At 46.1% G+C, this 26,692-nt stretch overlaps 1 protein-coding gene across 7 annotated transcripts in view; it reads left to right on the top strand.

Moving 5' to 3' along the window:
* The window catches only part of Lig1 (DNA ligase 1), a 40,931-nt gene that overhangs the window by 13,516 nt on the left and 723 nt on the right, over positions 1 to 26,692 (top strand). For all 7 annotated transcript variants that reach the window (XM_041653747.1, XM_041653746.1, XM_041653749.1 and 4 more), the window contains 18 exons: positions 118 to 193; positions 1,483 to 1,563; positions 1,812 to 1,868; positions 4,821 to 4,993; positions 5,677 to 5,843; positions 6,222 to 6,298; positions 7,528 to 7,619; positions 7,828 to 7,927; positions 8,970 to 9,055; positions 10,507 to 10,622; positions 11,762 to 11,857; positions 13,522 to 13,632; positions 14,139 to 14,210; positions 16,376 to 16,520; positions 16,676 to 16,758; positions 23,812 to 23,964; positions 24,790 to 24,843; positions 25,482 to 25,625. In XM_041653747.1, the coding sequence (XP_041509681.1) occupies positions 118 to 193; positions 1,483 to 1,563; positions 1,812 to 1,868; positions 4,821 to 4,993; positions 5,677 to 5,843; positions 6,222 to 6,298; positions 7,528 to 7,619; positions 7,828 to 7,927; positions 8,970 to 9,055; positions 10,507 to 10,622; positions 11,762 to 11,857; positions 13,522 to 13,632; positions 14,139 to 14,210; positions 16,376 to 16,520; positions 16,676 to 16,758; positions 23,812 to 23,964; positions 24,790 to 24,843; positions 25,482 to 25,625 (1,883 nt within the window). The remainder of the gene's footprint in view (positions 1 to 117; positions 194 to 1,482; positions 1,564 to 1,811; positions 1,869 to 4,820; positions 4,994 to 5,676; positions 5,844 to 6,221; positions 6,299 to 7,527; positions 7,620 to 7,827; positions 7,928 to 8,969; positions 9,056 to 10,506; positions 10,623 to 11,761; positions 11,858 to 13,521; positions 13,633 to 14,138; positions 14,211 to 16,375; positions 16,521 to 16,675; positions 16,759 to 23,811; positions 23,965 to 24,789; positions 24,844 to 25,481; positions 25,626 to 26,692) is intronic.

Here is a 26,692-nt window from a genome sequence, read left to right on the forward strand (position 1 = left end):
CCTCTGGGCTGTGCAGCCAGCAGATTGCAGACTCTGCTCAGGCAGTGCTGGCTGGACAAAGCTTGGAAGGTGGGACTGTCAGGAGTCAGGTCCTCTACTCCCTGTCTTCCCTTGCAGCTCCCCGGAAGCCAGCAGTGAAACCTGAAGTGAAACAAGAAAAGTCAGGTACTCCAAGGAAGGAAGAGACCAAGGGGTAAGTCGTGCCCAGGTATGAGAACATCTAGGACATTCCCGTCTTCATCCCATGACTCAGCCCCGGCTTGGGCTTCCTACTCTCAGAGGGCTTGGGCATTGGTCAGTATTCTAGACATCTTTGGCCCCTGTTGCAAAGCCGTAGGATGCAGGCAGAATAAGAACTGCTCAGAGACAGAGTTTGCATATACATTGATTGCTTGGCATCTTACCTGACCTCCAGCCAGCCTCCAAAGGATTGTCTGTCTGTCAAAGGACTGGGGGCACCTATGTGACACAGCAATGTAATCATGGGGATTTCTTACCTCTCTCACCTATCCACCCATCAGAGTGGTTATGCACTAACTCCAGAACAAAATCTCAAGCCCCTTTGCCCACTAGTCCCCACCCAGCACTCTGTCCTCGGTTCTTAGTACTCTGATTCCACCATCCTGCTTACCAGGTTGAGCACATGTTTCAGAAACAACAAGCATCTTCATTGGGCTCTCCTGAGGACCTCTTTGCCAGCCCTGAGTGGCTAATGGGTATGGACCACCTAGAACCGCTTCTCTTTTCTGATAACTACTGTGAATTAGAGTTGTGGTTCTCGGCTGCTAAGTGATTGTTTCATTGTTATTGGACCATTCTTTTTTTTTTTTTCTTTGGAGATAGAGTTTCTCTGTAGCTTTGGAGCCTGTCCTGTAACTTGCTCTGTAGACCAGACTGGTCTCGAACTCACTGAGATTTGCCTGTTTCTGCCTCTCGGGTGCTCAGATTAAATGCGTGCGCCACTACTACCCATCATGATTAGGCCATTCTTATATCACCGGTTATGAACACAAGAAAATTTGTTGAATGGACGGACAATCAGGTGGATAGGTGGATAAGCATCCTACAAAGTAATGGGATCAGACCCCATTCTTGCTTTACTCAAAACCATGTGGGCTGGAGTTGTAACTCAATGGTAGAGAATTTGTTCAGAATTGTTGCCCAGTGAGGGCCTGGTGGCAAGGCTCAGTGGTAGAGCACCTGCCTAGAATCCACCAGCAAGGAGCTGGATATAGCTTAGTAGAACCACTGCATAGGATTCCCCCTCTCACCCCTACAGTGAGGGGCTTGGAGTGTGGCTCATTAGTAGAGCACCTATCTAGAATCAATCAGTAAGGCAGTAGAGGCTCAGTGGTAGAGCTCCTGCCTAGTTTCTACCAGTGAGGAGATGGTATTGGTGGCCTTTGGCCTTGTGAGTCAGCTAAATCACAATAGAAACATTCCTCAGAGTTACCCAATTTTATTTCTCCTTTGCCTTCATAGAACCCTGGATCCAACAAACTACAATCCTTCCAAGAGTAACTACCATCCCATTGAAGATGCCTGCTGGAAACACGGCCAGAAGTAAGGAGTTAGCTGTCTTACTTCTGTACTGTGACTATGGGAGGCTGTGACTTTGACCTCTTTAGAAGGTCTGTAACATCTCTCCCATCTCTATTTTGGGGACACAGCACCATGGGAAGGGATAGTGGATAGTTGCCTCTGCATTTTGGTGTTTTCAAGGCTATCCCCTAGGAGGGTATGAAGAGGCAGGTTGGATACAGGATATGTTGGCCTATTCAAATGGTTCTTGCATCTCTTTTCTTTCCCAGGGTTCCTTTTCTTGCTGTGGCCCGGACATTTGAGAAGATAGAGGAGGTTTCTGCTCGGTAATTAATTACTCATGTCTGGGGACAGATGCTCTGTGGCTCTGTCCAGAGCATGGCATTGTGTGCTACCTCCTTCCCTGTGGTCTTTCCTCATCTCTTCTCCCCATCATTGTCACTGTCCATTCACAAAAATGGCTCACATCATTTTGAGGCCCAGGCTCAGAAGACTCTCGGCATCATTTCTTTTTCTTTTTGAGACAGGGTCTCTCTATGTAGCACTGGCTGGCCTGAAGTTACTATGTGGACCAGGCTGACCTTGAACGCAGAGATTGCCTACCTTTGTCTTCTGAGTGCTGGGATTAAAGACATGTGCCACAACAGCATCGTTTCTAATGTCATATTCTCTTGCGCTAAGTGGGCCCAGGTCCAACCTGTGCTCAAAGATAGCTATGACTGTAGCTCAACACAGAAATCTTACACTTAATGCATCTTGAGAACTGTCTCCTGTTGCTTGTAAATCAATTGCACTGTTCTCAAGTGTGGACTTTGCAGTGTCAAAGATTGAATGTGCCTGTGTGAGAAACAAGGCTCAGCCAGACTGCAGGGTTAGGAAACAGATTCTAGGAATTATAGGAAATGTTTCACACCGAGTGACTTCAGTCTTGCTTCCACATCTCAAGTGAGTGTAGTCTAATCTTGGTTACAGCGAGGGTGACCTTGCTTGCCGCACTTCCCCTGCAGAGCTTTCCCTCCCAGTGATGCACAACATCAGCATCAGTAGTCCATGGTGGCTCCTTCGCCTCTCTCCCCAGTCCTGTCCCTTTCTGGACTTTCTCCTAGGGCTTTCTTCTGTGGTATTAAGTGTTATGGAGTGTACTCATTCAGCCTGTGCTTGTTTGATCAATCTCATTTTTACTTCTCCATGTTGGCTTAAGCTTTTCTGGAATATTTAAATTTTCCTATAACATTCCTTCATTTTTACACATCTTTAGGCTGCCCTCAATGCTTTGTCCTTAGAAATGTTTCCTTGGGAATGTTTAAGAACTTCCCATGGAGTGTAACCCTACAGTGAGGTGATGGAGGACATGGGAAGGGCGTTGAGTACCAGAAAGTGGTTTATAGCAGCAGCTGGTGAGGTGGTCAAGGGGACACTTAACATTGCTCTGCTTCCTGGCTTTGTGCCTATGGCAGGTGGCTTGGTCTACCTCTCTGAGACTCAGTTTCCCCATGAATAAAGGAGAGAACATACCTCTGTGGAGACTGAATTTATCAACATGACATAGGGGAGACATTAGCTTTTGGAAAATCTCATACATTATCTACTTAGAAGGACCTGACCCATAGCCTAAAATCATGGGGTACAGGGTTATCCGATTTGTTTGTTTCTTTTTTAAAAGGTTTTTGAGAAGATTTTTTAGAAAACCTTCAAAAGTAATTGAATGTCGTCATATATCTGGACTACTGGCTTCCTTTGTGTTGATGTCTTTTTTGGGCTTTGGACCATGGTCAGAACCAAGATGGTCAGAATCAAGATGTCAACACAAGGCTGTTAGAGATTCCTGCCTTCATTTGCATTGTGATACCCATTTCTGTTCGGGTTTCTTGTCTGGGGTTCCCGCCTGTGGTGTTTAGCTGGCCTGTCCGCAGGCATCCCCTCCATCTGTCTCTGTCCTTTGTGACCTTGATACTTGCTGAAAGTTTTGGCCACTTGGATGAAGGTCTCACTTTGGATTTGTAGCATGTATCCTCAGAACTAGTTTCAGACAATGCTTTCTCACTACATATAATGTCATTGGTCTAGTCCCCTATCAGCTGGTCTCAAAGCTGAATGCCTGGCTTTTCCACTATGCAGCTTCCCTCTTAGCAACCTTTTGGGAATTTCCTGTTCCTTTTCATATATCCACCCACTGTTTCACCTCTGCTGCTGTCTCAGGGTGGCAGAAACAGATTGCCACTTGTTGAATTAAAACAATAGAAAATGATTTTCTCACAACTCAGGAAGCCTAAAGTGGTGGCAACAATTTGGTTGTTGGTTGGCAGGTTGACTCCTCTTCAGATTTGGGGAAAGAACCTGGCACAATTTCTCCCAGCTTCTGGGACTCCAGCCAACCTTAGCATTTCTAGGCTTGTATTATTACCACCTTCTCTTTCTCTGTCCTATTCTTTGAGAGACCTTGGGTTTAGGGTTCACTCTAATCCAGCATGCTTTCCTCTCTATCCTTAGTCCTACCTACAGAGTTCTTATTTCAAGATATGTCCCATTCTGGAGCTGAGTAGATAAGGGTTTCGGAAGGAAGGTGTCTGCACATTCCAACATCTGTTGTAAGAAAACACAGCTTTTCTTTAAAATTTGTTGTTTTTGTCACAGGTCTCATGTAGCTCATACTGCCCTTGATTTGCTCTTTCTGCCTCCACCTCTTGAGTAGTAGGATTAGAGGTGTGTCTCTGTGCTCAGTTTGTGTGGGCATTTGTGTATGCTGTGCAAGCACTGTACCAACTGGACTACATCCCCAGCCTACATGGCCTCTTCAGTTAGGCCATGTAAGCCAGGCAAATAGGAAGCCCACAGTTTCTGTTTGTGTCACCATAACCAACGTTTCGTAGGCAGCCTGGCCATCATTTTCAGTGGCTGAGTGTCCTGGAGTGGACAGCCTCGTCCTGAACCTCAGCCTGATGCTTCATGACCTTGGGCAAGTCTCATTCTTTCCATGCCTGTTTCTTACTTGTAAACTGGGGATAATGATGCCACCTATCTCAGAGGGGACAAATGGTGGAAAGGGTAAACCAGCACCCTCTTGGGGAAGTGTCTGTACATGGCGGCTGTTCCGTTAGTGATTACTACCATCTTCATTGTCCTTTTCACAGTCACCCTCCATAGGCAAGCTGTCACTATTTCCTTGGCTCTTCGTCCCTCTCCTTTCTCTTGTTGCTTTTGCCCACCCCCTCACTTCCTGGGACCCCACACTCCACTGTCCTTGAAATAGATGGACATACTCCAACTCTTTCCTCTAGCCTCAAGATGGTGGAGACACTGAGCAACCTGCTACGCTCTGTGGTGGCCCTGTCACCCCCAGACCTGCTCCCTGTCCTTTACCTCAGCCTCAGCCGCCTTGGGCCACCTCAGCAGGGACTAGAGCTGGGCGTAGGTGATGGTGTCCTCCTCAAGGCAGTTGCCCAGGCCACAGGTAGGAAGCCCCAACAGGAGGTGACACTTGGAGGGTGTGAAGGGGTTGGGGGTGGGACAGGATAGAGGAAGAGGCCAGTGGGGAAGAGTACTTGACAGGACCAGCTTTTTAAGATCTGGGTAGTACAGGGTGTGGAGGCCCAGCCTCTTGGGACAAGAGCTATGGGATGGAAAGGAGGGGTGAAGACAGGCAATGGGACAAACTCAGCCGTTGAATTGCCGTGACTGCCTGCCTGTCCATCTTGCCAGCCTCCTGTTCGTACCTCAAGCGTACCATAATGTGACTCTGATTTAACCATAAACAAGGTTAAGACACAGCCCATATTTTTATTGCTATTTTTGAAAGGTAGAACAACAGAAACAGAAACAAAATAAACAGGAAGCTGGAGACTGTTAGAGACTAAGATTTGAACAGGAAGCCCTTTTCACTCTTCATTGACTTCGTCCCATCCCATGGATTTTAGTCCCGTCCACTCGTGTCCCTGAGTCTGGGTGTGTTCACTCAGCTGCTTGTCTTCCTCTGAATGGCTGTCGCTTAGCCTTCTTCTGTACTAAGGAAGTGATCTGTAGAAAAGGGGAAACGCCACAAGCCCAGATAGCTGGAGAAGCATCCAGCCATTGAAGGGAGACAGGTAGCCACAATGTCTCCATCCCCTTTCCTTCCCTACTGTCTCCTCCATCAAGGTCGTCAGCTGGAGTCCATCCGGGCTGAGGTAGCTGAGAAGGGTGATGTGGGACTGGTGGCCGAAAACAGCCGCAGCACTCAGAGACTCATGCTGCCCCCACCTCCACTCACCACCTCCGGGGTCTTTACCAAATTCTGTGACATTGCCCGGCTCACTGGCAGTGCTGTAAGTGGAGCGGAGTGGCTCATCCCAACACCCAGATGTCCTCGGACCTAAAGCAAAGCATGTGGAGGGGACTGTGTGCTTTGACTGTGGGAGCTGAGTGTTCTTTTCTGCTTGTGTGGTTCACAGTGTCTCATCCTGTTCTCCTCTGGAGACCCTGGAACCTAATGCCATGCCTCCTGGGTGGGGAGGGCAGAACTCTTGTTAATGCTTGTTGGATAAAGGGAGAGAGGCAGAGAGCTAGTTCATTGTCATTGCCCTCAGAGCAAGAGGCTACCACAGGTGGTAGTGGTGGCGGCGGTGGTGGTGGCAGCTTTTCCAAAGCTGAAGGTTGTCTGGTTCATCCTCTGATGGTGCTGTGCCTGTTCTCCACTTTTTCAGTCCATGGCTAAGAAGGTGGACATCATCAAGGGCCTTTTTGTCGCCTGCCGCCACTCAGAAGCCCGATTCATTGCCAGGTAAACATGGGGCTCATGAGAGTGGGGAGGCATATGGGCGTAGTGGTGAGCACCTGGCAGCTCCAGGTGCTGTTAAAAACCTGACTGCCTTCTGATGAGAAAAGTACCAACAGTTCTGACTTTGCATAGGAATCCTTGGTAGTTACTTTTGCATTACTGTGGTCAAACTGCCTGATGGAGGAAAGGAGTATTTTGGTTCATGATTTGGAAGGTTTGGGTTCATCATGGTGGGGAAAGCTTGATAGGGTGTGTGGCAACAGGAGTATGTGTGTGTGAGGCTCCTCATATTATAGCAGACAAGGAAACAGTAAGACTAGAACCAAGGCATGTATAATCTGCTGCACAGTGACCTAGTGGCCTGCTTCCATTAGCTAGGCCCTGTTTCCTGACGTTCCCACAGCCTCCCAAAATAGTACCACCAGCTGTAGACAAGCATTAAAATGTGAGCTTGTGGGGAACATTTCTTTCTTTCTTTTTATTTTTTGTTTTTTTTTAAATTGTTTTTATTGAACTATATACATTTTTCCCATTCCCCTTCCTTCTTCCCTTCTCCCCTTCTATCCTCCCCCTGTTCGTGGGGAATATTTCTTATTAAACTATAATAATTTACTTTCATGGGTAAACTCCCCTGCACTGGTGATCCTACCTAGAGAAGGATCCTGGAGCTCAAGGGTAAATCTGTGATTGATTACTTATGTCTGCCTTGGCCTGAGTTCAACATAAAGCTATCATGACAGTAGAAGGAAAGTCACTGACTTCTCTTGAAGTGTGTCTTGAAACAATTTCTTAGGTGCTCTGCTCTGTACCTACTGTTTGATGTCGTCAGTTCTCCCAGCCACTCTGTCAGGTGGAGCCTGCAGTTGATAGAGGTGGAGGTGCAGGCGGTTTAGCTACCTGTGTAGTGACTGGCTTAAACCATAGCCTGGGCTGGGTCAGGTTCTTGACTGTGACTTTTCCCTCCTCAAGCCCATACCCTGTCACTTGTGAGGTTCCTGCTTCCTTCTCCCAGGGATAAATAGCGGTCATGGCCATTCCTGACTGGCTTTAGTTTCCTTGTCATTTAGGGTTATGTGTTCATTTTGGGTTCCTTTGAGGCTATGAAGATAGGACATTGAAGAGGTTCCACAAAAGGTGGAGATTGGGGAGATTGGGTAGACAGGAGCAGGCAAACTGTAGAGGGCAAAACTAGAGAGTAGCCAGCCTGCTCACCCCTGATGCTTTTTCCTCAGGTCCTTAAGTGGACGGCTGCGCCTTGGGCTGGCTGAGCAGTCGGTCTTGGCTGCGCTTGCCCAGGCTGTGAGCCTCACACCCCCTGGCCAAGGTGAGTAGTTCTGGCCCATTTTTATGCCATCACTGTTTATTCAGGGCTTCCCTTCTCCATCTGTTGCCTGATTCTCCTCTGAATGCTCTTGGGCAGCTTACCTCATTCCTTTCCATGTCACATACCACATACTGCCCTCTGGGACCATGGACCCTGGAGTAGCTGAGGGTCATGTTCATCACTAAACTGCTGGTGGGTCTTTTCATAGAATTTCCCCCTGCTGTTGTGGATGCTGGGAAGGGCAAGACAGCAGAGGCCAGAAAGATGTGGTTGGAAGAACAAGGCATGATCTTGAAGCAGACCTTCTGGTGAGATGCAGGGATGGGGCAGTGTGATGGCCAACACGTGAGTGACTGACATGGGTCTAACAACAGCAAGGGCCCATGATCATGACAGGGATGACACTGGGTTGTGAGCAGCGAGAGGCAGGCACTGACTGCATGTGGGCCTGCGGGCACAAGACTCCCTAAGGTACCCAGAGAAGAGACTGGTGACCACTCATAATAGATGTTACAGGCACAGAGAGGATTAGGGCCCTATAGTGAGCCACATGGAGGGACTTTAGTTAGCAGCTGACCAAGCACCTTTGACTTGGTGACCATGCTAGAGGAAAGAGAGCAGTGAGTGGTTCTATAAATATCCCCAAGGCACCTGACCTGGGCCCGACTGCTCTGGGTACTGGGCGCACAGCAGTCATGAGTTTCTTACAGATCTCCCAGTGGCTCAGCCTCTGGAGGCTCTACGATCTGCCAGACTCTGTCTGTGAATAAGTCAGCAATAGCCTTGAGTGGGACACAGGTACTGCTCTCAGGACATGAGAGCCAGTCAGCATGTTGTATGGTGACTGAGAGTAGGACACATGGGGACATGGTCACAGTGAAGCAGAGGTGTCCAGGAGCCCAGGTCTGGTATCTCTGTACTTGGACTTGTATATAGACAAGACAGTTTTCAAGTTCTAGAAAGAACCTCTATAGGCTGGACGTGGTCATACACCTGAAATCTCAGTACGCACTTGGAATCTCAAGTTATAGGCCAGCTTGGGGTATGTAGCAAGATCCTGTCTTATAAAATCAGAGTGGGAATGTGTCTTAGCAGTTGAGTGCTTTCCTAGAATCCATCAGTGAGTGGCTAAGAGCATGGCTTTAGTGATACAGTGCTTGCCTAGAATCCACGTCCTAGAAACCCCTAATGTCTGCTTAGATCCATCCTGATCTGGGTTGGGGGTGTGACCCAGCAACAGAACATTTCCTTCACATGCTTAAGACCTTGGGTTCTACCTCTTCACCCAGCACCACGGAAGAAAACAAAAGACCTTGTCATCCTGCTATCTTCTCTCTAATCCTTTCCTAGTGAGGTGCCTGACCTGGATCGAATCATCCCTGTGCTGTTGGAACATGGGCTGGAACGTCTCCCAGAGCACTGCAGGCTGAGCCCAGGTACCATGCCATGAGCCCTTGAAGCTGGGACTGCTATCCTGCATTGAGCTGGTGTGAGCAGCCGCACCCACATAGCTTCTGAGTACTTGTTCTCTTTGCCGAGACCCTTTCCCTTTTCTCTGAGCTCTCCCTTATAACTTAGTGGAACATGGGCTGCAGCAACAAAGGTTCCCCAGAAGGCAGTGGCTTGGCCAAGGAGAATTTGCCTACATATTCAGAGCCTGGCAGGTGGGCATGGCAGCATGTGTCTGTGCGTCAGTCATTCAAGGACCTGGGTTCCTTTTTTTTGTCCCTCTGCTATCTTGAAGCTGTTGCTCTAAAGCCTATATGATCAGGGAAAGAGGGGAGCTAATCATGTTGCTCATAAAGAATGTAACTGGTGTGACCGTATACTGCTCTTTATTGGGGACCTCTGAGTGCCAGCCTCAGTGTCCCCTCGGGGTTCAGAAGAAGACTTACAGCAGGCGCGGGACTTTGATTTGAGGGTGAAAATGAACTCTCCACTACATATTTTTCTGCATCAGTTTCTTTATTCTTTTCCTTCTGTTCTTCTGTAAAGTTTCCAGTTTTTATTTTTTTATTTATTTTTTTTATTTTTTTTGGATTTTCGAGACAGGGTTTCTCTGTAGCTTTGGTTCCTGTCCTGGAACTAGCTCTTGTAGACCAGGCTGGCCTCAAACTCACAGAGATCCGCCTGCCTCTGCCTCCCGAGTGCTGGGATTAAAGCCGTGCACCACCACCGCCCGGCTTAAAGTTTCCAGTTTTTATATCACACAAAACAAAGACAATTCCCTGAGCTTGGATGTCTCTTTATCTTTGAAAGTCCCAAATGTGATCTATATGAAAGACTCCTTTCCTGACTACATGTCCTGCCAAATGGGAGATAGTTGTAGGGAGGTGGCTTCTGATGTATCTCAGGGAGTGAAGTGGAGATTAGACTATGGAACCAAGTCAAAATTTCCCACTGGAGGTCCCACAGAGTAGGGGGGATGACTCAGTATACCAGTACGTGGGAAAGAGTCGTGCTCACTTGTGTATACTTTGCTGAATCTTACACCAAGGGAGAGTGCTTATGATTTCACAAGAGATTCACTGTGAGAATCAGTTGATATGCTAAAGGTGGTAGGCCCAGCACCATGTGAACTGGTTTTGCCTCCATAAGAATACATTTGTTCTGCTGGGTCAGCCTTCTGCATTATCCACTGAAATCTCACTACATGATTCCTGTGGACTGCAGAAGCTCTTATTATTCCTGATTACAGGAATAATAAGGGAGGCTGGTATGAGGACCCAAGTGTCTCTTCTGAAATGTGGGTGTTCCTCCCCTTGACATGATGGCAGGAGAAGAGAGTAGTAGGTCCTGGGCACATTGGTAGCCTTTGCCTCTCCCTCTAATTCCTTGATTGATCACCTTCCCTCTGCCATCCTAATTTGCTTTCCTCTCCTCCCAGGGATCCCTCTTAAACCAATGCTGGCCCATCCCACTCGGGGTGTCAGCGAGGTACTGAAGCGCTTTGAGGAGGTGGACTTCACCTGCGAGTATAAATACGATGGGCAGCGGGCACAGGTATGGGTTAAGCACAGCCCTTCCTGTGTGAGGAAGATACTCAGTACAGGTCCTGAATGGCACAGTCCTCTTTTTGGCTTTAATCTCCCGTCTGTTCAGTGAGTGCGGTACCTATCATCTCCAGCTTATGGCAAAATGGGGTTGCTAGAAATTCTGACCCACAGAAGGGTCATCAGGAGATGCTGACTCCCCTGGTACTTGGTGAATACAATATGATTTATGGTTGCCATTTTGGGAGGTCCTTGTGTGATCTTAGTGCAGTGACAGGCATGTACCTCCTGGGACCAATGCGTTGGTGCTGAGGAAGTGTGCTGTGGCTTTTCTGTATCTGTGGAATTTGGCACTAGTTTCGCGTTTATCACATGAGGAAGGGATAGCACATGAGGTGAGTGGTACCTGAGGCTTTGAGGCAGTCACAGCAGTGGATTCCACATGTGCAGCCTCAGCAGTGAGTCTTCAGAATAATACTGAGAAGACAACCAGAAAATAGTTTATAATAGTGGTCATGATTATAAACATATGCATATATATGTTAAAGATACCATACATGTGAGATGGCATGTATATTTAAAACCCTGCTTAAATTTTGTGACCAGACAGCATTCAAACAACTAAGCCAACAGTAGAATCCAGAATGGTTTAATTGTAGCACAACTCATAACAGATTTGGTTGCATTCAGCAAGGTGGATGAGCTTTCAAAGAAAGGGAGGTGGGGAAATGAGAAGTCAGAAACAATGAAGGCAGGCAACCAGGCTGGTGAAATGACTCAGTAGGCAAGATGCTTTCCCAAGCCTGATGACCTGAATTCGATCCCTAGGACCCACATGGTGCAGGGAGAGAACTAACTTCCTCTGCTTGTTCTCTGACCTCTACACTCAACAGTATGGTAAATCTTGTGCACACATGCATGCACACAAGCATGCATATGCATACACACATTATATAAATGTTAAAAGAAGAAGAAGAAGATGGTAGATGCCATACACAGGTTACAAGTACCAGGACACTTAAGATGATTTGCTCAGATCTGTGTAGTATCTCACTGAGCTTCCCAAACTTACCAGTGAAGGTGGGGTCTGAAGACAGTGCCACACAGGAAGGGCTTGCCTGACTTTCTCTCCCTTCCCTGTGATGGTAGATTCATGTTCTGGAAGGTGGAGAGGTGAAGATCTTCAGCAGGAACCAGGAAGACAACACAGGAAAGTACCCTGACATCATCAGCCGCATCCCCAAGGTGAGTGTCTGCCTGCTGAGCTGTGGTATAGACCTCTCTGGACCAACCTTACTTGGGGCTTACTAGGAGACTGACATGTGTAGCTGTGTGTAACAGCCTTGCTTCAGTATGGCCTGAGCAGATGTTGCAAAAATAGCAGTCTGGAGGCAGGTGATTCAAGGCTGTTCTGATTCCACTGTCCTTGGTTGTCTAGCTTGCATCCTATTCTTGTCTCCCTGCAACTGCTACACTTCCAGATAGAAACAAAGGGAAAAGGAGGTTCTAGGCTATGTCTCACCCAGCCCTTGGGGAAGTTAATGCTTTCTTGGATCCCTACCCCTACCCCTGACCCCCTTGGCTTCAACTTGTGGGCACTGTTTAGCACAGGTTCTGATTAACATCCTTAGTAGAATCCTGGATCAGTCTGAAGCCTGTCCAGTAATGAGGCCAAGAGAGGACCTAAAGGGCACTGGCCTGTGAGCAGCTGCGGCTTTACAAGTAGCTCAGAGGCAGAGCAGGGCTAGGCCTTGGGCCAGGAGTTTCTCTGTTCTTCCTCCATGTTGGGAATTGAACCCAAGTCCTCTGTAAGAACATCAAGTGCTCTTAACCACTGAGCACATCTTGGTTTTGTTATTTCCCGGAAGTACCCTTATGGAGCATGTTTTCTGTGCCCATTCACTCAACAAATGTTGATTAGGCATTTGCTGTGTGCTGCAGCCTGTGGTAGGTAACACAGCCAGGGCTTGCTGCCTTCAGTAGAGGGGCGCACTATAGACTCTGAAGAAAAGGTTCAGTATCTGTGACCCTGACTAAGAACCATAACTGACTGTGACATTGCTTAGTGTTCGAACAATGGCCTAGAGTCTACCGATGAGAAACTGGGGGTGTGACTCAGCAGTAGAGCACTTTTCTTGAGTCCACCAATGAAGGCTGAAGGCATGCCACTCTTGGCATGTAGTCCTGAAGGCCCCATGTTTCACTGAGGGAAAAGGAGATTTGAATTGGACATTCTTGAGTTGGCATGCAGTGTCTTAAACCATACAGCTAGCTCTGGGATGTAACATGAAAGGCAATCCCTGGCATTGTACCAGTGTTTTAGTGAGGGAAAAGAAGGCTTCCCAGGGAAGGCAGACCATAGGAAAGAGGGTAGGGAGGAAGGCAGGCATTGCATAGGGAGCTGGGTGTGCAAAGGCCCAGTGCTGTGAGATACCTGCCCCTCAGAGACACAGGCCAGCTGATTTGCTGAAGTGAAGAGAGGACTGGAGCTGATGAAGAGTTCTCCAGAGCCCAAAGAAGTGACACCACTTTTAATAGTAAGCCTAACAGTAATAATCAGGGTTTGTGAAAGTCACCTTGGCTGCTGGCCAGAGATGCTATTGTAGAGTGCAGGATTGGAGACCAGTAGTTGGGTGGCTGAGGCAGGGTGTGGTGAGGTGAAGGCTCAGAGACCTCAGAGGGGAACCTCAAGGGTTCAGGGGAAGTTGAATGTGGTTGGAGGAAGAAGGAAGTTTCTCTGTGGGTGCTGCTGCCAAATGGCAAGTCACCAGGAAAGCTAGTGCCCCTTAGTGAGGACTCAGGAAGGTCTTTGTGTCTTGCTGAGGTCAGTTGTGGTTCATGAGAACAATGGAGGGAAAAGGAATTCAATGGCCTGCATCTGTCTTTTGACCTCTATCCTCACTTTGCAGATTAAACTCCCCTCTGTCACTTCTTTCATCCTGGACACCGAGGCTGTGGCCTGGGATCGGGAAAAGAAGCAGATCCAGCCATTCCAAGTGCTCACCACTCGAAAGCGCAAGGTAGCATCAGCCCATCAACTCCCTGTTGCATAGCCACACTCTGTCTCTTTCCTCCCGGTCCTGGCCCCCTAAGGGTCAGAGTGAATCTGGATGTGGATCTCCTAGCCTTGGCGTAGTGACTACCATCTTTCCAGCCATCACAGTCTCACCCCAGGATCCCAGTTAGGAAAGATAGAAGGGTCCTTTTCCTATATCTCATTCTCTATGAAAGGCCTATTGGGGAGGTCACACATCCATTACCTCAGCTGGCTTTTCTTTTATATCTAGTTGGCTAGAATTGTGGCATTTTTGTCATCATTAGCTAGCAGCAGGGGAGGGTGGAAAGCAAATCATGCAGTGAAGGAGAATGAAGTCAGGATTTCCCAGAAGCCATCCTCACTCAGGACTTGTGTCTCCAGCATTGCTGCCTCCTCGGCAGTGTGACCTTTTCTGGGGAGAGGAGCATGATGGGATAGGGCACAGAAGGTCACCTCCCCTTCCCTCATGCCTGTTTATTTTGTTACTAGGAGGTGGATGCATCAGAGATACAGGTGCAGGTGTGTCTGTATGCCTTTGATCTCATCTTCCTCAACGGAGAGGTGAGTTCTGCTCTGTGACAGGTGGCCACACAGAGTGGCAGGTTGGAGTGAGTTTGGAGCTGTCTCTGGCTCCCATTTCTGATTCTGCTCCATCACTGAGCTGCTGTGTCTTGCTCAGGCAGTGGCTTTCTAAGTCTGGGCTCAATAGGCCAGAGGCCCCCAGACCTCTTGCAGTGATTTTGAGGACTCCTCATGCAGTTTTACATCTCTATGATAGAAATGGAGTTTTCTCCCAGTGATTTCAGAAGCAGTGAAAAAACCAGCCTCTGTTCTGTTGAGCAAAAGGGTCTGCATACTGTTAATCAGCCAGTGCCTCTCTTCTCACTATTTTTAAGTAGGTGTGTGTTTTATAATATCCACTGTCTGTAGCACAGTGGTAGGGTACCAGCCTGGCTCGCTCAAGGCCGTAAGCTCTGTTTGCAGAACATAAAAAGGGGGAAAAAATAAGTGCTATTTTGACATATTGAATGCACTGTTTTTTTAACGAATTAACTATATTTTAAATTTCTTGATATCGTTAATATCAAGAAGTAATGACCACCTCTCCCCTACCCCTAAATAGAAGCCCTTTGAAGAGAGTCCTCAAGTACTTTTTAATAAGTTGTGGCTCAGTGGTAGATCCCTTACCTAGACTCTCTCAGTGAGGGTTTGGGGGCATGGCTCAGTGGGAGAGCCCCTACCTAGAATCCCCAAGTGAGGGCTGGGGTGTGGCTCAGTGGTAGAGCCCCTGTCTAGAATCCCCCAGTGAGGGGCTGGGGGTGTGGCTCAGTGGTAGAGCCCCTACCTAGAATCCCCCAGTGAGGGGCTGGGGCATGGCTCAGTGGTAGAGCCCCTGCCTAGAATCTCCCAGTGAGGGGCTGGGAGTGTGTCTCAGTGGTAGGGCCCCTGCGTAGAATCCCCAGTGAGGGGCTGGAGCTCAGAAGTAAAGTACCTGCCTACTATTTATGAAACCATCTTATATCTCTAGTATCTGCTAAAAACATAAAAATTAAAAAAAAAAGGCTATAAAGGGTCTTAAGAATGAAAGCTTGAAAATGGTCACTTAGGGTACTAGTTAAGAAGCTGATGATTCCTATCACAGAAATCGTTCTTAACCAGCCTGAAGAGAACTCCTCCTGTATGCTCTAGGGGGTTGGGCTGAATGACAAGATCTCCCATTCTTTTCTTAACTTCTCTTTCTGCTTCTCTCTTGATGTCTTCTGTCTGGGCAGTTCCAGTCAAATCTCTATACCTGGTCTAGACCTGAATCTGTCACTGGGCTATGAGCAGAAATAATGGTCTATACATTTCTGGCTAATTGAGCCACAGAGTGCAGATTGTTTGACCAGACAGATGAGTCTGTTATAAAGAAGTAAGGTTAGCAGAGGCTAGCTTTCCCATGGATAGATAACATCTTATTCAGGTTCTGTCTGTCTTGTCTGTGTTTATAAAGTTTGTATGTTTGTGATCTTGCCTCATCCTCCTGAGTTAGCAAGCAGGCATCAACCCCTACCTAACTTATTTCACCATTGCTTATAAAGGACCTTAACATGTATGAATTTTGATAACTGGGATGGGGGGGCTCCCAGACTCATTCCCATATCTATTAGATATTGAGGGACCACTGCATTGATAATCACTTTCTCATTTCGAAGGGGATTCTCAGTCCTTCGTTAGTTATTAATCTCATGGCTCTAACCTTTGTTGGGTAGTATTTAAAATGACAAGAAATGGGGCCTACGAGATAGCATTTAGCATATTAAAGTGATTGTCTGGCAAGCTTTGTAACATGACTTCAGTCCCTGAAACCTGTGTGAAGATGAGAGAACTGACTGCACAGAATTATCCTCTGACCTCCACACATATGCCATGGGTACCCATATCTTCATATTATGATAAACAAATTAATAATAGATAAACACTAAATTATAACTCCACAAAGTGTTCATTCTGGCTGGCTGGATGATGGCTTCCCATTAGGTAATCCTGAGTTGAGCATACTAGGGGGCTCTGCTTTTCTCTGATCCCTCCACCTGCAGTTAGAGTTCTGGCAGTCCTGCTGGCCGCTGGCTCCTTCTTCCTCAGCTTTCTGTAACCATGTGTTATGTGTGGCCCCTGTGTACATTGTCAAGGTCTGGGCTTTTTTTGTTTTTATTTCCTCAGTGTTGTCCACTTTCTCTCCTCAGTCCCTGACTCGCCAGCCCTTGTCTCGACGCCGGCAACTGCTCCGGGAGAACTTTGTGGAGACGGAGGGCGAATTTGTCTTTGCCACCTCCCTGGACACCAAAGATATCGAGCAGATCGCTGAGTTCTTGGAGCAGTCGGTGAAGGGTGAGTGTAACCAGATCTCTCTCAGGGTCTGAAACCTTGCTGTAGCCTGGGCTGGCCATGTTTCCATTTCCCAACCCCTGAGATTGGCCTGGAATCCTGCCTGCTCAGGCCTTGTGAGCCACTGGTTCGCAACCAGGCTTCCATGTTTCCTACAGACTCCTGTGAGGGACTGATGGTGAAGACCCTGGATGTTGATGCCACCTATGAGATCGCCAAGAGGTCACACAACTGGCTCAAGGTGATTCTGGCCTCTGCCTGGCTTCCCCAGTATGGATGTCTGTCCCCACTTATGCAACGGAGTCTCCAAACACTTCCTGTTTGAGCATGGGTCCCATTATATGATTCTTTTTTTTTTTTTAAATTTATTTATTTATTAAGGATTCCTGCCTCGTCCCCACAACCGCTTCCCATTTCCCTCCCCCTCCCCTGATCAAGTCCCCCTCCCTCATCTGCTCGAAGAGTAATCAGGGTTCCCTGACCAGTGGGAAGCCCAAGGACTGCCCACCTCTATCCAGGTCTCATAAGGTGAGCATTCAAACTGCCTAGGCTCCCACAAAGCCAGTACGTGCAGTAGGATCAAAAACCCACTGCAATTGTTCTTGAATTCTCAGTATTCCTCATTGTCCGCTATGTTCAGCTAGTCCGGATTTATCCCATGCTTTTTCAGACCTAGGCCAGCTGGCCTTGGTGAGATCCCAATAAAACATCCCCATTGTCTTAGTGTGTGGGTGCACCCCTCGTGGTCCTGAGTTCCTTGCTCGTGCTCCATCTCCTTCTGCTCCTGATTTGGACCTTGAGATTTCTGTCCGGTGCTCCCGTGTGGGTCTCTGTCTCTGTCTCCTTTCATCGCCTGATGAAGGTTAATATTCCTGAGGATGCCTATGTGTTTGTTTTTGGATTCACCTTCTTATTTAGCTTCTCTAGGAACATGAATTATAAGCTCAATGTCCTTTATTTATGGCGAGAAACCAAATATGAGTGAGTACATCCCATGTTCCTCTTTTTGGGTCTGGCTTACCTCACTCAGGATAGTGTTTTCTATTTCCATCCATTTGTATGCAAAATTCAAGAAGTCCTTGTTTTTTACTGCTGAGTAATACTCTAATATGTATATATTCCATACTTTCTTCATCCATTCTTCCGTTGAAGGGCATCTAGGTTGTTTCCAGGTTCTGGCTATTACAAACAATGCTGCCATGAACATAGTTGAGCATATACTTTTGTTGTATGATAAGGCCTCTCTTGGGTATATTCCCAAGAGTGATATTGCTGGATCCAGGGGTAGGTTGATCCCGAATTTCCTGAGAAACCGAAACACTGCTTTCCAGAGTGGTTGCACAAGTTTGCATTCCCACCAGCAATGGGTGAGTGTACCCCTTTCTCCACAACCTCTCCAGCAAAGGCTATCATTGGTGTTTTTTATTTTAGCCATTCTGACAGGTGTAAGGTGGTATCTTAAAGTTGTCTTGATTTGCATTTCCCTGATCGCTAAGGAAGTTGAGCATGACCTTAAGTGTCTTTTGGCCATTTGAAGTTCTTCTGTTGAGAATTCTCTGTTCAGATCAGTGCCCCATTTTATAATTGGGTTGATTAGCCTTTTACGGTCTAGTTTCTTGAGTTCTTTATATATTTTGGAGATCAAACCTTTGTCAGTTGCAGGGTTGGTGAAGATCTTCTCCCAGTCAGTGGGTTGTCTTTTTGTCTTAGTGACAATGTCCTTTGCTTTACAGAAGCTTCTCAGCCTCAGGAAGTCCCATTTATTCAATGATGCCCTTAGTGTCTGTGCTGCTGGGGTTATACATAGGAAGTGGTCTCCTGTGCCCATGTGCTGTAGAGTACTTCCCACTTTCTCTTCTATCAGGTTCAGTGTGTTCGGACTGATATTGAGGTCTTTAATCCATTTGAATTTGAGTTTTGTGCATGGTGATAGATATGGATCTATTTTCATTCTTCTACAGATTGACATCCAGTTTTGCCAGCACCATTTGTTGAAGATGCTCTCTTTTTTCCATTGTATACTTTTAGCTCCTTTATCGAAGATCAGGTGTTCATAGGTTTGTGGGTTAATGTCAGGGTCTTCTATTCGATTCCATTGGTCGACTTCTCTGTTTTTATGCCAATACCAAGCTGTTTTCAATACTGTAGCTCTGTAATAGAGTTTGAAGTCAGGGATGGTAATGCCTCCAGACAATCCTTTATTGTATAAGATTGTTTTGGCTATCCTGGGTTTTTTGTTTTTCCATATAAAGTTGATTATTGTCTTCTCCAGATCTGTGAAGAATTTTGATGGGATTTTGATGGGGATTGCATTGAATCTATAGATTGCTTTTGGTAGAATTGCCATTTTCACTATGTTGATCCTCCCAATCCAAGAGCAAGGGAGGTCTTTCCATTTTCTGGTGTCTTCTTCAATTTCTTTCTTCAAAGACTTATAGTTCTTGTCAAGTAGATCTTTCACTTCCTTGGTCAGGGTTACCCCAAGGTATTTTATGCTATTTGTGGCTATCGTGAAAGGTGATGCTTCTCTGATTTCCCTCTCTGCTTCCTTATCCTTAGTGTATAGGAAGGCAACTGATTTTTTGGAGTTGATCTTGTAACCTGCCACATTACTAAAGCTGTTTATCAGGTGTAGGAGTTCTTTGGTAGAATTTTTGGGGTGGCTTATGTACACTATCATATCATCTGCAAATAACGAAAGCTTAACTTCTTCCTTTCCAATACGAATCCCCTTGATCTCCTTATGTTGTCTTATTGCTATTGCTAGAATTTCAAGCACTATATTGAAGAGGTATGGAGAGAGTGGACATCCTTGTCGTGTTCCTGATTTTAGTGGGATGGCTTTGAGTTTTTCTCCGTTTAATTTAATGTTAGCTGTTGGCTTGCTGTAAATAGCTTTTATTATATTTAGGTAGGACCCTTGTATCCCTATTCTCTCCAAGACCTTTATCATAAAAGGGTGTTGAATTTTGTCGAATGCTTTTTCCGCATCTAGTGAAATGATCATATGGTTTTTTTCTTTCAGTTTATTTATATGGTGGATTACATTGATAGATTTGCGTATGTTGAACCAGCCCTGCATCTCTGGGATGAAGCCTACTTGATCATAATGGATAATTTTTCTTATGTGTTCTTGGATTCGGTTTGCCAGTATTTTATTGAAAATTTTTGCGTCGATGTTCATGAGTGAGATCGGTCTGCAATTCTCTTTCTTGGTTGGGTCTTTTTGTGGTTTTGGTGTCAGTGTAACTGTAGCTTCATAAAAGGAATTTGGCAATGACTCTTCTGATTCTATATTGTGAGATACATTAAGGAGTATAGGTATTAGTTCTTCTTGGAAGTTCTGGTAGAATTCTGCATTGAAACCATCTGGTCCTGGGCTTTTTTTCGAAGGGAGATTTTTGATAACCATTTCTACTTCTTCGCGAGAAACCGGTCTATTTAGATCATTCACCTAGTCTTGGTTTAGCTTTGGTATATGGTACTTATTTAAAAAAATGTCCATTTCTTTTGTATTTTCCAGTTTTGTGGCATACAGGCTTTTGTAGTAAGATCTAATGATTCTCTGAATTTCCTCTGTGTCTGTGGTTATGTCCCCCTTTTCATTTCTGATCTTATTTATTTGCATGTTCTCTCTCTGTCGTTTAATTAGTTTGGATAGTGGTTTGTCGATCTTGTTGATTTTCTCCAAGAACCAGCTTTTTGTTTCATTGATTCTTTGGACTGTTTTCTGTGTTTCTATTTTCTTGATTTCAGCCCTCAGTTTTATTATTTCCATTCTTCTACTTCTCCTGGGCGCGTCTGCTTCTTTTTTTTCTAGAGCTTTCAGGTGTGTTGTTTAGTCCCCAATGTATGCATTCTCCGTTTTCTTTAAGTGGGCACTTAGTGCTATGAACTTTCCTCTTAGCACTGCTTTCATTGTGTCCCATAGGTTTGAGTATGTTGTCCCTTTATTTTCATTAAATTCAAGGAAGACTTTAATTTCTTTCTTGATTTCTTCCTTGACCCAGGTGTGGTTCAGTAGTTGACTGTTCAGTTTCCATGAGTTTGTCGGTTTTTTGGGGGCAGCGTGGTTGTTGCCTTCTAACTTTAATCCGTGATGATCTGATAAGACACAGGTGGACACTGATATTTTTTTGTATCTGTGGAGGTTTCCTTTGTTTCCGAGTATGTGGTCAATTTTTGAGAAGGTTCCATGAGCTGCAGAGAAGAAGGTATATTCTTTCCTATTTAGGTGGAATGTTCTATAGATGTCTGTTAAGTCCATTTGCTTCATTACCTCCAATAATTCTCTTAATTCTCTATTAGGTTTCTGTCTGATTGACCTGTCCCTTGGAGAGAGAGGAGTGTTGAAGTCTCCTACTACTAGTGTGTGTGGTTTGATGTCTGCCTTGAGTTCTAGTAATATTTCTTTTACATAAGTAGGTGCTTTTATATTGGGGGCGTATATATTCAGTATTGAGACGTCCTCCTGATGAATTGTTCCTGTTATGAGTATAAAGTGACCGTCTCGGTCTCTTCTGATTGATTTTAGTTTGAAGTCAGTTTTGTTAGAAATTAGTATGGCCACACCTGCTTTTTTCTTAGGACCATTTGCTTGAAACACCTTTTCCCAACCCTTTACTCTGAGTAGGTGCCTGTCTTTGTGGTTGAGATGTGTTTCTTGCAAACAGCAGAATGTTGGATCCTGTTTTCGTATCCAATCTTTTAGCCTGTGCCTTTTTATAGGTGAATTGAGCCCATTAATATTAAGTGATATTAATGACCAGTGGTTGTTTACTCCGGTTATTCTTATTGCTTTTGGTAGTAGAGATTGTGTGTCTCCCTTCTTTGAGATGTGCTCGTGAAGGGTCATTAGATGCCTGGGTTATTGTAGGCAGTGTTGGCAGTGTTGGATTCCTTGGGTTGCGATTTTCCTTATATTACTTTCTGTAGGGCTGGATTTGTGGCTACGTATTGTTTAAATTTGTTCTTATCCTGGAATGTCTTGTTTTTTCCATTGATAATGAACGATAGCTTGGCTGGGTATAGTAGTTTGGGTTTGCATCCATGGTCTCTTAGCTTCTGCAGAACCTCTATCCAGGACCTTCTGGCTTTCATAGTTTCCATCGAGAAGGCAGGTGTAAGTCTGATCGGTTTACCGTTATAAGTTACTTGCCCTTTTTCTTTTGCCGCTCTTAATATTCTTTCTTTAACCTGTATATTTTGTGTTTTGATTATTATATGGCGAGGAGATGTTTTTCTTTGATCCAGTCTGTTTGGTGTTTAGTATGCTTCTTGAATATTTAAATGAATATCTTTCTTTAAGTTGGGAAAGTTTTCTTCCATAATTTTGTTGAAAATATTTTCTGGGCCTTTGAGCTGTGACTCTTCTCCTTCTTCTATTCCTATTATTCTTAGGTTTGGTTTTTTTATTGTGTCCCATAGTTCCTGAATGTTTTGTGTTGAGAATTTGTTGGCTTTGCTGTTTTCTTTGATCTGTTCGTTTATTTTCTCTATGGTGTCCTCAGCATCTGAGAGTCTTTCTTCTAGCTCTTGTATTCTATTGATTATGCTTGTTTCTGTAGACTCTGCTTGTTGGCCTAGATTTTCCATATCCAGCTGGTCCTCAGTTTGTATTTTCTTCTTTGCCTTCATTTCAGTTTTCAATTCTTGAACTGTTACCATTACCTGTTTGATTGTTTTTTCTTGGTTTCCCAGGGTATCATGTACGTATTTACTCATTTCTTCAAACTTTTTGTTATACTTCTCATCCATTTCTATAAGGACATTTTTTACATGTTGTTTAAGGGACTCTATTATCTTCATAAAGCCGATTTTTTCCACTTCTTCTGTGTTAGGTTGTTCAGATACTTCTGTTGTAAGATCATTGGGTTCTGATGTTTTCATGTTGTTTTTTGGATTGTTGGGTGAATTCTTGCCTTGGCGGCTGCCCATCTCCTCCTATTGATCCTATCCAATGGGTCCTTTAAAAACCGGATCAGGTTTCCCTCTTTGATTCAATTGTAGTAGGGCGATCTGCTCTCCTTATTGCACGCCTGTCCCTGCCGCTTGGGTCTGCTGCTGCGCTGGTCCCCGAAAGCCTCTTCCTGTATGCGGTGTTGCTCCGCCGCGTCTGGCCGCCGCCGCTCCGCCTCTGTGCGTCTGGCTGCGCCGGTGCTCCGCCTCTGTGCGTCTCCCATTATATGATTCTAACCCAGTCACATGTCCTGCCTCAGCAAAGCGTGGCTAATGGCTCTTCCTGCAACCCCCTGTGAACTATATCAGGGTGAGGAAGCCAAGCCAGGTCTCTGTGCTCCCTGTGCTGTGTCTTTGTTGTATGAAGTACACAAAGGAGAGTCCTCAGGGTTGTTCCAAGGTAAACCGTCTCTGGTGAGCTCATGACTAAAGAGTCACCCTGGTTAGGGAGGGCTTGGGTACAGAAAAGCCATCCAGCTGGAAATCTGGGTCCAGCTCTGGACAGCAGGAAGGGGTGGGCCGTGTGAAGATGAGGGTAGAGCAGCTGGACTGGAGAGCCACAGGTGCAAGGGCCAGGAGGCTTCAGGGTGGGCAGGGGAGGTCAGGTGAGCAGGCTGTAGACTGTGTAGCCTGGGCCCTGTGAGATGAAACTGGGTTCTTTTCTAAAGGTTTCAGGAAGTCAGCAGGGTCTCAGAGAAAGTCTGATCCTATTGTCACTTTGCAGAGGTACTCTGGCCTACTTTATAGAGAATAAGCCAGTGTGATGTAGGTTTGGGCAGAAGTGAGAAGGGTGTGGGGGAATGTTTCCTTGCACAAGATGGCAGGCACTTGGATCACTGGGCAAGCTAGGCCTGCTGTGCATTTCCTCTTGGCTGTGGTCTGTTTCTTCTGTCTAGAAGCAACTCATTGTGTGTAAACCTTCCCTGCCTTAGCAGTAGTTCACTCTTGTACCTACTTACGTGCCTGTCTGGCACTTAGCTGGTGCTTCATAAGTGTTTCTGGAGTGTATGGGTAAGTGTGAAGGAATGGATTGAGTAAGTTAACCTTGACTGTTTGGGGACTGAAGCAAAGAGGGAAACAAGAAGACCCCTGAGCTGGGTGTGTAACCCCAACGCTCTGGAGACTGAGGCAGGAGAATCCAGATTCCTGCTCAGCCTGGAAAGATAAAAGATGATTCCCCTCACATACTTCCAACCATTTGCTTTGTTTCAAGATGAAAAGTCCTTTCAGCTGCAGCTTCCCCATGAGCTTTGCTCCTCTTCCTCGGAGTTCTCAAGAACTTAAGGACAAGCCCATCTGCCCTTCTCCCCTCTCATCCCTCACTTCTCTCCTCCAGCTGAAGAAGGACTACCTTGACGGTGTGGGTGACACTCTGGATCTTGTGGTGATTGGTGCCTATCTGGGTCGGGGGAAGCGTGCTGGCCGGTATGGGGGCTTCCTGTTGGCTGCCTATGATGAAGAGAGTGAAGAGCTGCAGGCCATATGCAAGGTCCTGGGGAGTTGGGTGCTGGTTAAATGACGGGGAGGGATACAGTTACACTCTGAGATGTGCATGTGCAGGCTCCACTGTCTCTGAATAAATGAGTCATATCTCACATTTACCCATGTGATCAGGTGGCTTGTAATTTGTCATATTTTGGGCACTAGTCTGTGGCCAAAAATATATTTTGCAATATTTTTGCATTTTTACAGTGTTAATCCAGAATGGGGTTTTAAAAGCATTATTGTTAGGACAGAAGGCAAACAATAATACGGCTATCACTACAGACAGGACTTGTCTAGCTAGGAACTTACATAACCGGTTTAATGCTAGCTGCCAGCATAGATTATGACTACTTCCTTTTTAGCATTTCCTAAATGATAGTTTTAAGTTTGCTGATAGTGTTAAGAGTAGGAGTGGTGAGTGGTGGTGCAAGCCTGTAATCCTAGCTCTTGGGAGGTAGGAGAGTCACAAGGTCAGTGCATGTAGCTCAGCAATATAGATGTTGTCTAGAATCCTCCAGTGAGGGGCTGAGGCCATGACTCAGTGGTAGAGCCCCTGCCTAGAATCCCCCAGTGAGGGGCTGGCTTGTGGCTCAGTGGTAGAGCCCCTGCCTAGAATCCCCCAGTGAGGGATTGGGGCTGTGGCTCAGTGGTAGAGATCTTGCCTAGACATTGGAGAGACACGGCAGAGGAGATGGATCTTTCTAGAAAACAAATGGCAGTACATGACATGTACAGCCTTTCATTTATTTCCTATGAGTTTTGGCCCAATGTTCAGTAGCATCACCCTAGCTGGTCAGATGAGCTTCTAATTTGCCATATTCTCCTGCAGTTGGGAACTGGATTCAGTGATGAAGAGCTGGAGGAGCATCACCAGAGCCTGAAGGTAGGCCCCGTGACTACCCAGTGCCTCTCATCACACTCACCTGTGCCAGGTGCTGACAGCTTGGATTCTGAGAACATCTAGGTTCAAGTGCCAGATCTGCCAACTACTTTCTGGAGATGCTGGCCAAGGGACTGCATGTCGCAGCACAGCATACATCTGGGAGCTGTCCCTTAGAAGTGCTATGAGCCTCTAGAGAAGGACTATCTTTCTTACTGGTCTCAGGCATTTTGAGGTGTTGAATCTCTGTCCTGTATAATGGTATTTTCAGGTCAGACCCCATCTTTGTCCCATTCTTGGATATCTCTCTGCTATTCCCTAGGTTTGTGCCTCCCTCCTCAAACTTCTCCCTTCGTGTGTGTGTGTGTGTGTGTGTGTGTGTGTGTGTGTGTGTATGTATGTATGTGTATGTCTCTCTGGGCTTCTGCCTCTCTGTATCTTTAGCATTCCTTCTCAGTCCCAATGGTGTCTTAATTTTTCCCTTTTCCATTTCCTTTGGATACTCCATATCTAGTTCTTGGTCTTAAGGACTGCTTAGAGAAACATCTCTACTTTCTTCTCTTCCCTCATTTCTAATCCCTCTCTCCCAAAGCCCTGGCTTTGAGGCTTAACCTCATTTCCTTTCCTTCTGCTCACTGCAGGCCCTGGTATTGCCAACCCCACGCCCCTATGTGAGAATTGATGGGGCAGTGGCTCCAGACCACTGGCTGGACCCCAGTGTCGTGTGGGAGGTGAAGTGTGCAGATCTCTCCCTGTCCCCCATCTACCCTGCTGCACGGGGCCTGGTGAGTGCTGGGGTCTGGGAAAGACTCCAGGAGGGAAGGCAGAACTGATGGGGAAGCACTCTGGGTCATGCTCCTACTGTGTGTTGATTAAAAGCTGTGAATATATTTGGGTGTCAGATTCTCAGCTGTAGTAAGAAGACAGTGACATTGTTCCCTTTGGTAGCATCTGACCTTCGTCTCTGCAGTAACTTGAGAACCTAGACTTATGTGAAAATTCAGCTTCCCCTTCCCCCCCATGTTTCCTTTATGACTGAAGTTGCTACTTCACCCAGAATTAGCTGTCATGCTACCAAGTTTTGCAGTTCCGTGGATAATGTCCCAGTGTCAGAACAGATCAGTGATGTAGCCTTATTGGCTATAGCAGTCAGTAGACAGCACACAGGAGATAGTACCACTCAAATTTAAGGCTTTTCCTTTGACCGTTCTTCCTGTATGCATGACTGGCATATACTTTCTGAGTAGAATCATACCTGTAGTTTGAAAAGTATACCTCCTGGGTTTTTGCTTTTTAGGGTTACTTGGTACTTAAGTCAGAGCCTGGTGCATGCTGGGCAAGTTCTCTACTGCTGATCAGAACCTCACTGGGGGACTTTCAGCAGGTGCTTTACTTCTGAGCCCCATCCCTGGCCCCTCACTGGGGTGTTATGCTCTATCATACGTTTCTTTCTTTCCTCTATTTTTACTGTGTGTTTCTGTTTTTGTTTTTGTGCTTTTGATATTGTTTATTTTGAGACAAATTCTTATCAACCCACACAGGCCTTGAACTTGAAATTCTCCTGCCTCATCTTCCTGAGCAGCTGGGGTTGCAAGCAAGTTGTTCCAGGCTTGGTTTATCTTTCTCTCTCTCTTTAAATCACACTTACTATATACTAGAGAGCAAGGGCCCTTGATACCAAGTGCAAGTAGTTGACCTTTGTCCTATACACTTCCAGTGATGCAGCCATAGCTTAGTAACTGGCACATTGCCCATTAAAACCTCATAGAAATGCCAATCTGTGTGCCTATGTTCATAGGTGAGAATGAGCATCACAGAGAGCTGAGGTAACTGGCTCATAGCTGCTTGACAG

Source organism: Microtus oregoni, unplaced genomic scaffold, assembly GCF_018167655.1.
Source record: "Microtus oregoni isolate MIOR12 unplaced genomic scaffold, Mior012 000006F_ref0000085, whole genome shotgun sequence".
Taxonomy (NCBI): Eukaryota; Metazoa; Chordata; class Mammalia; order Rodentia; family Cricetidae; genus Microtus; species Microtus oregoni.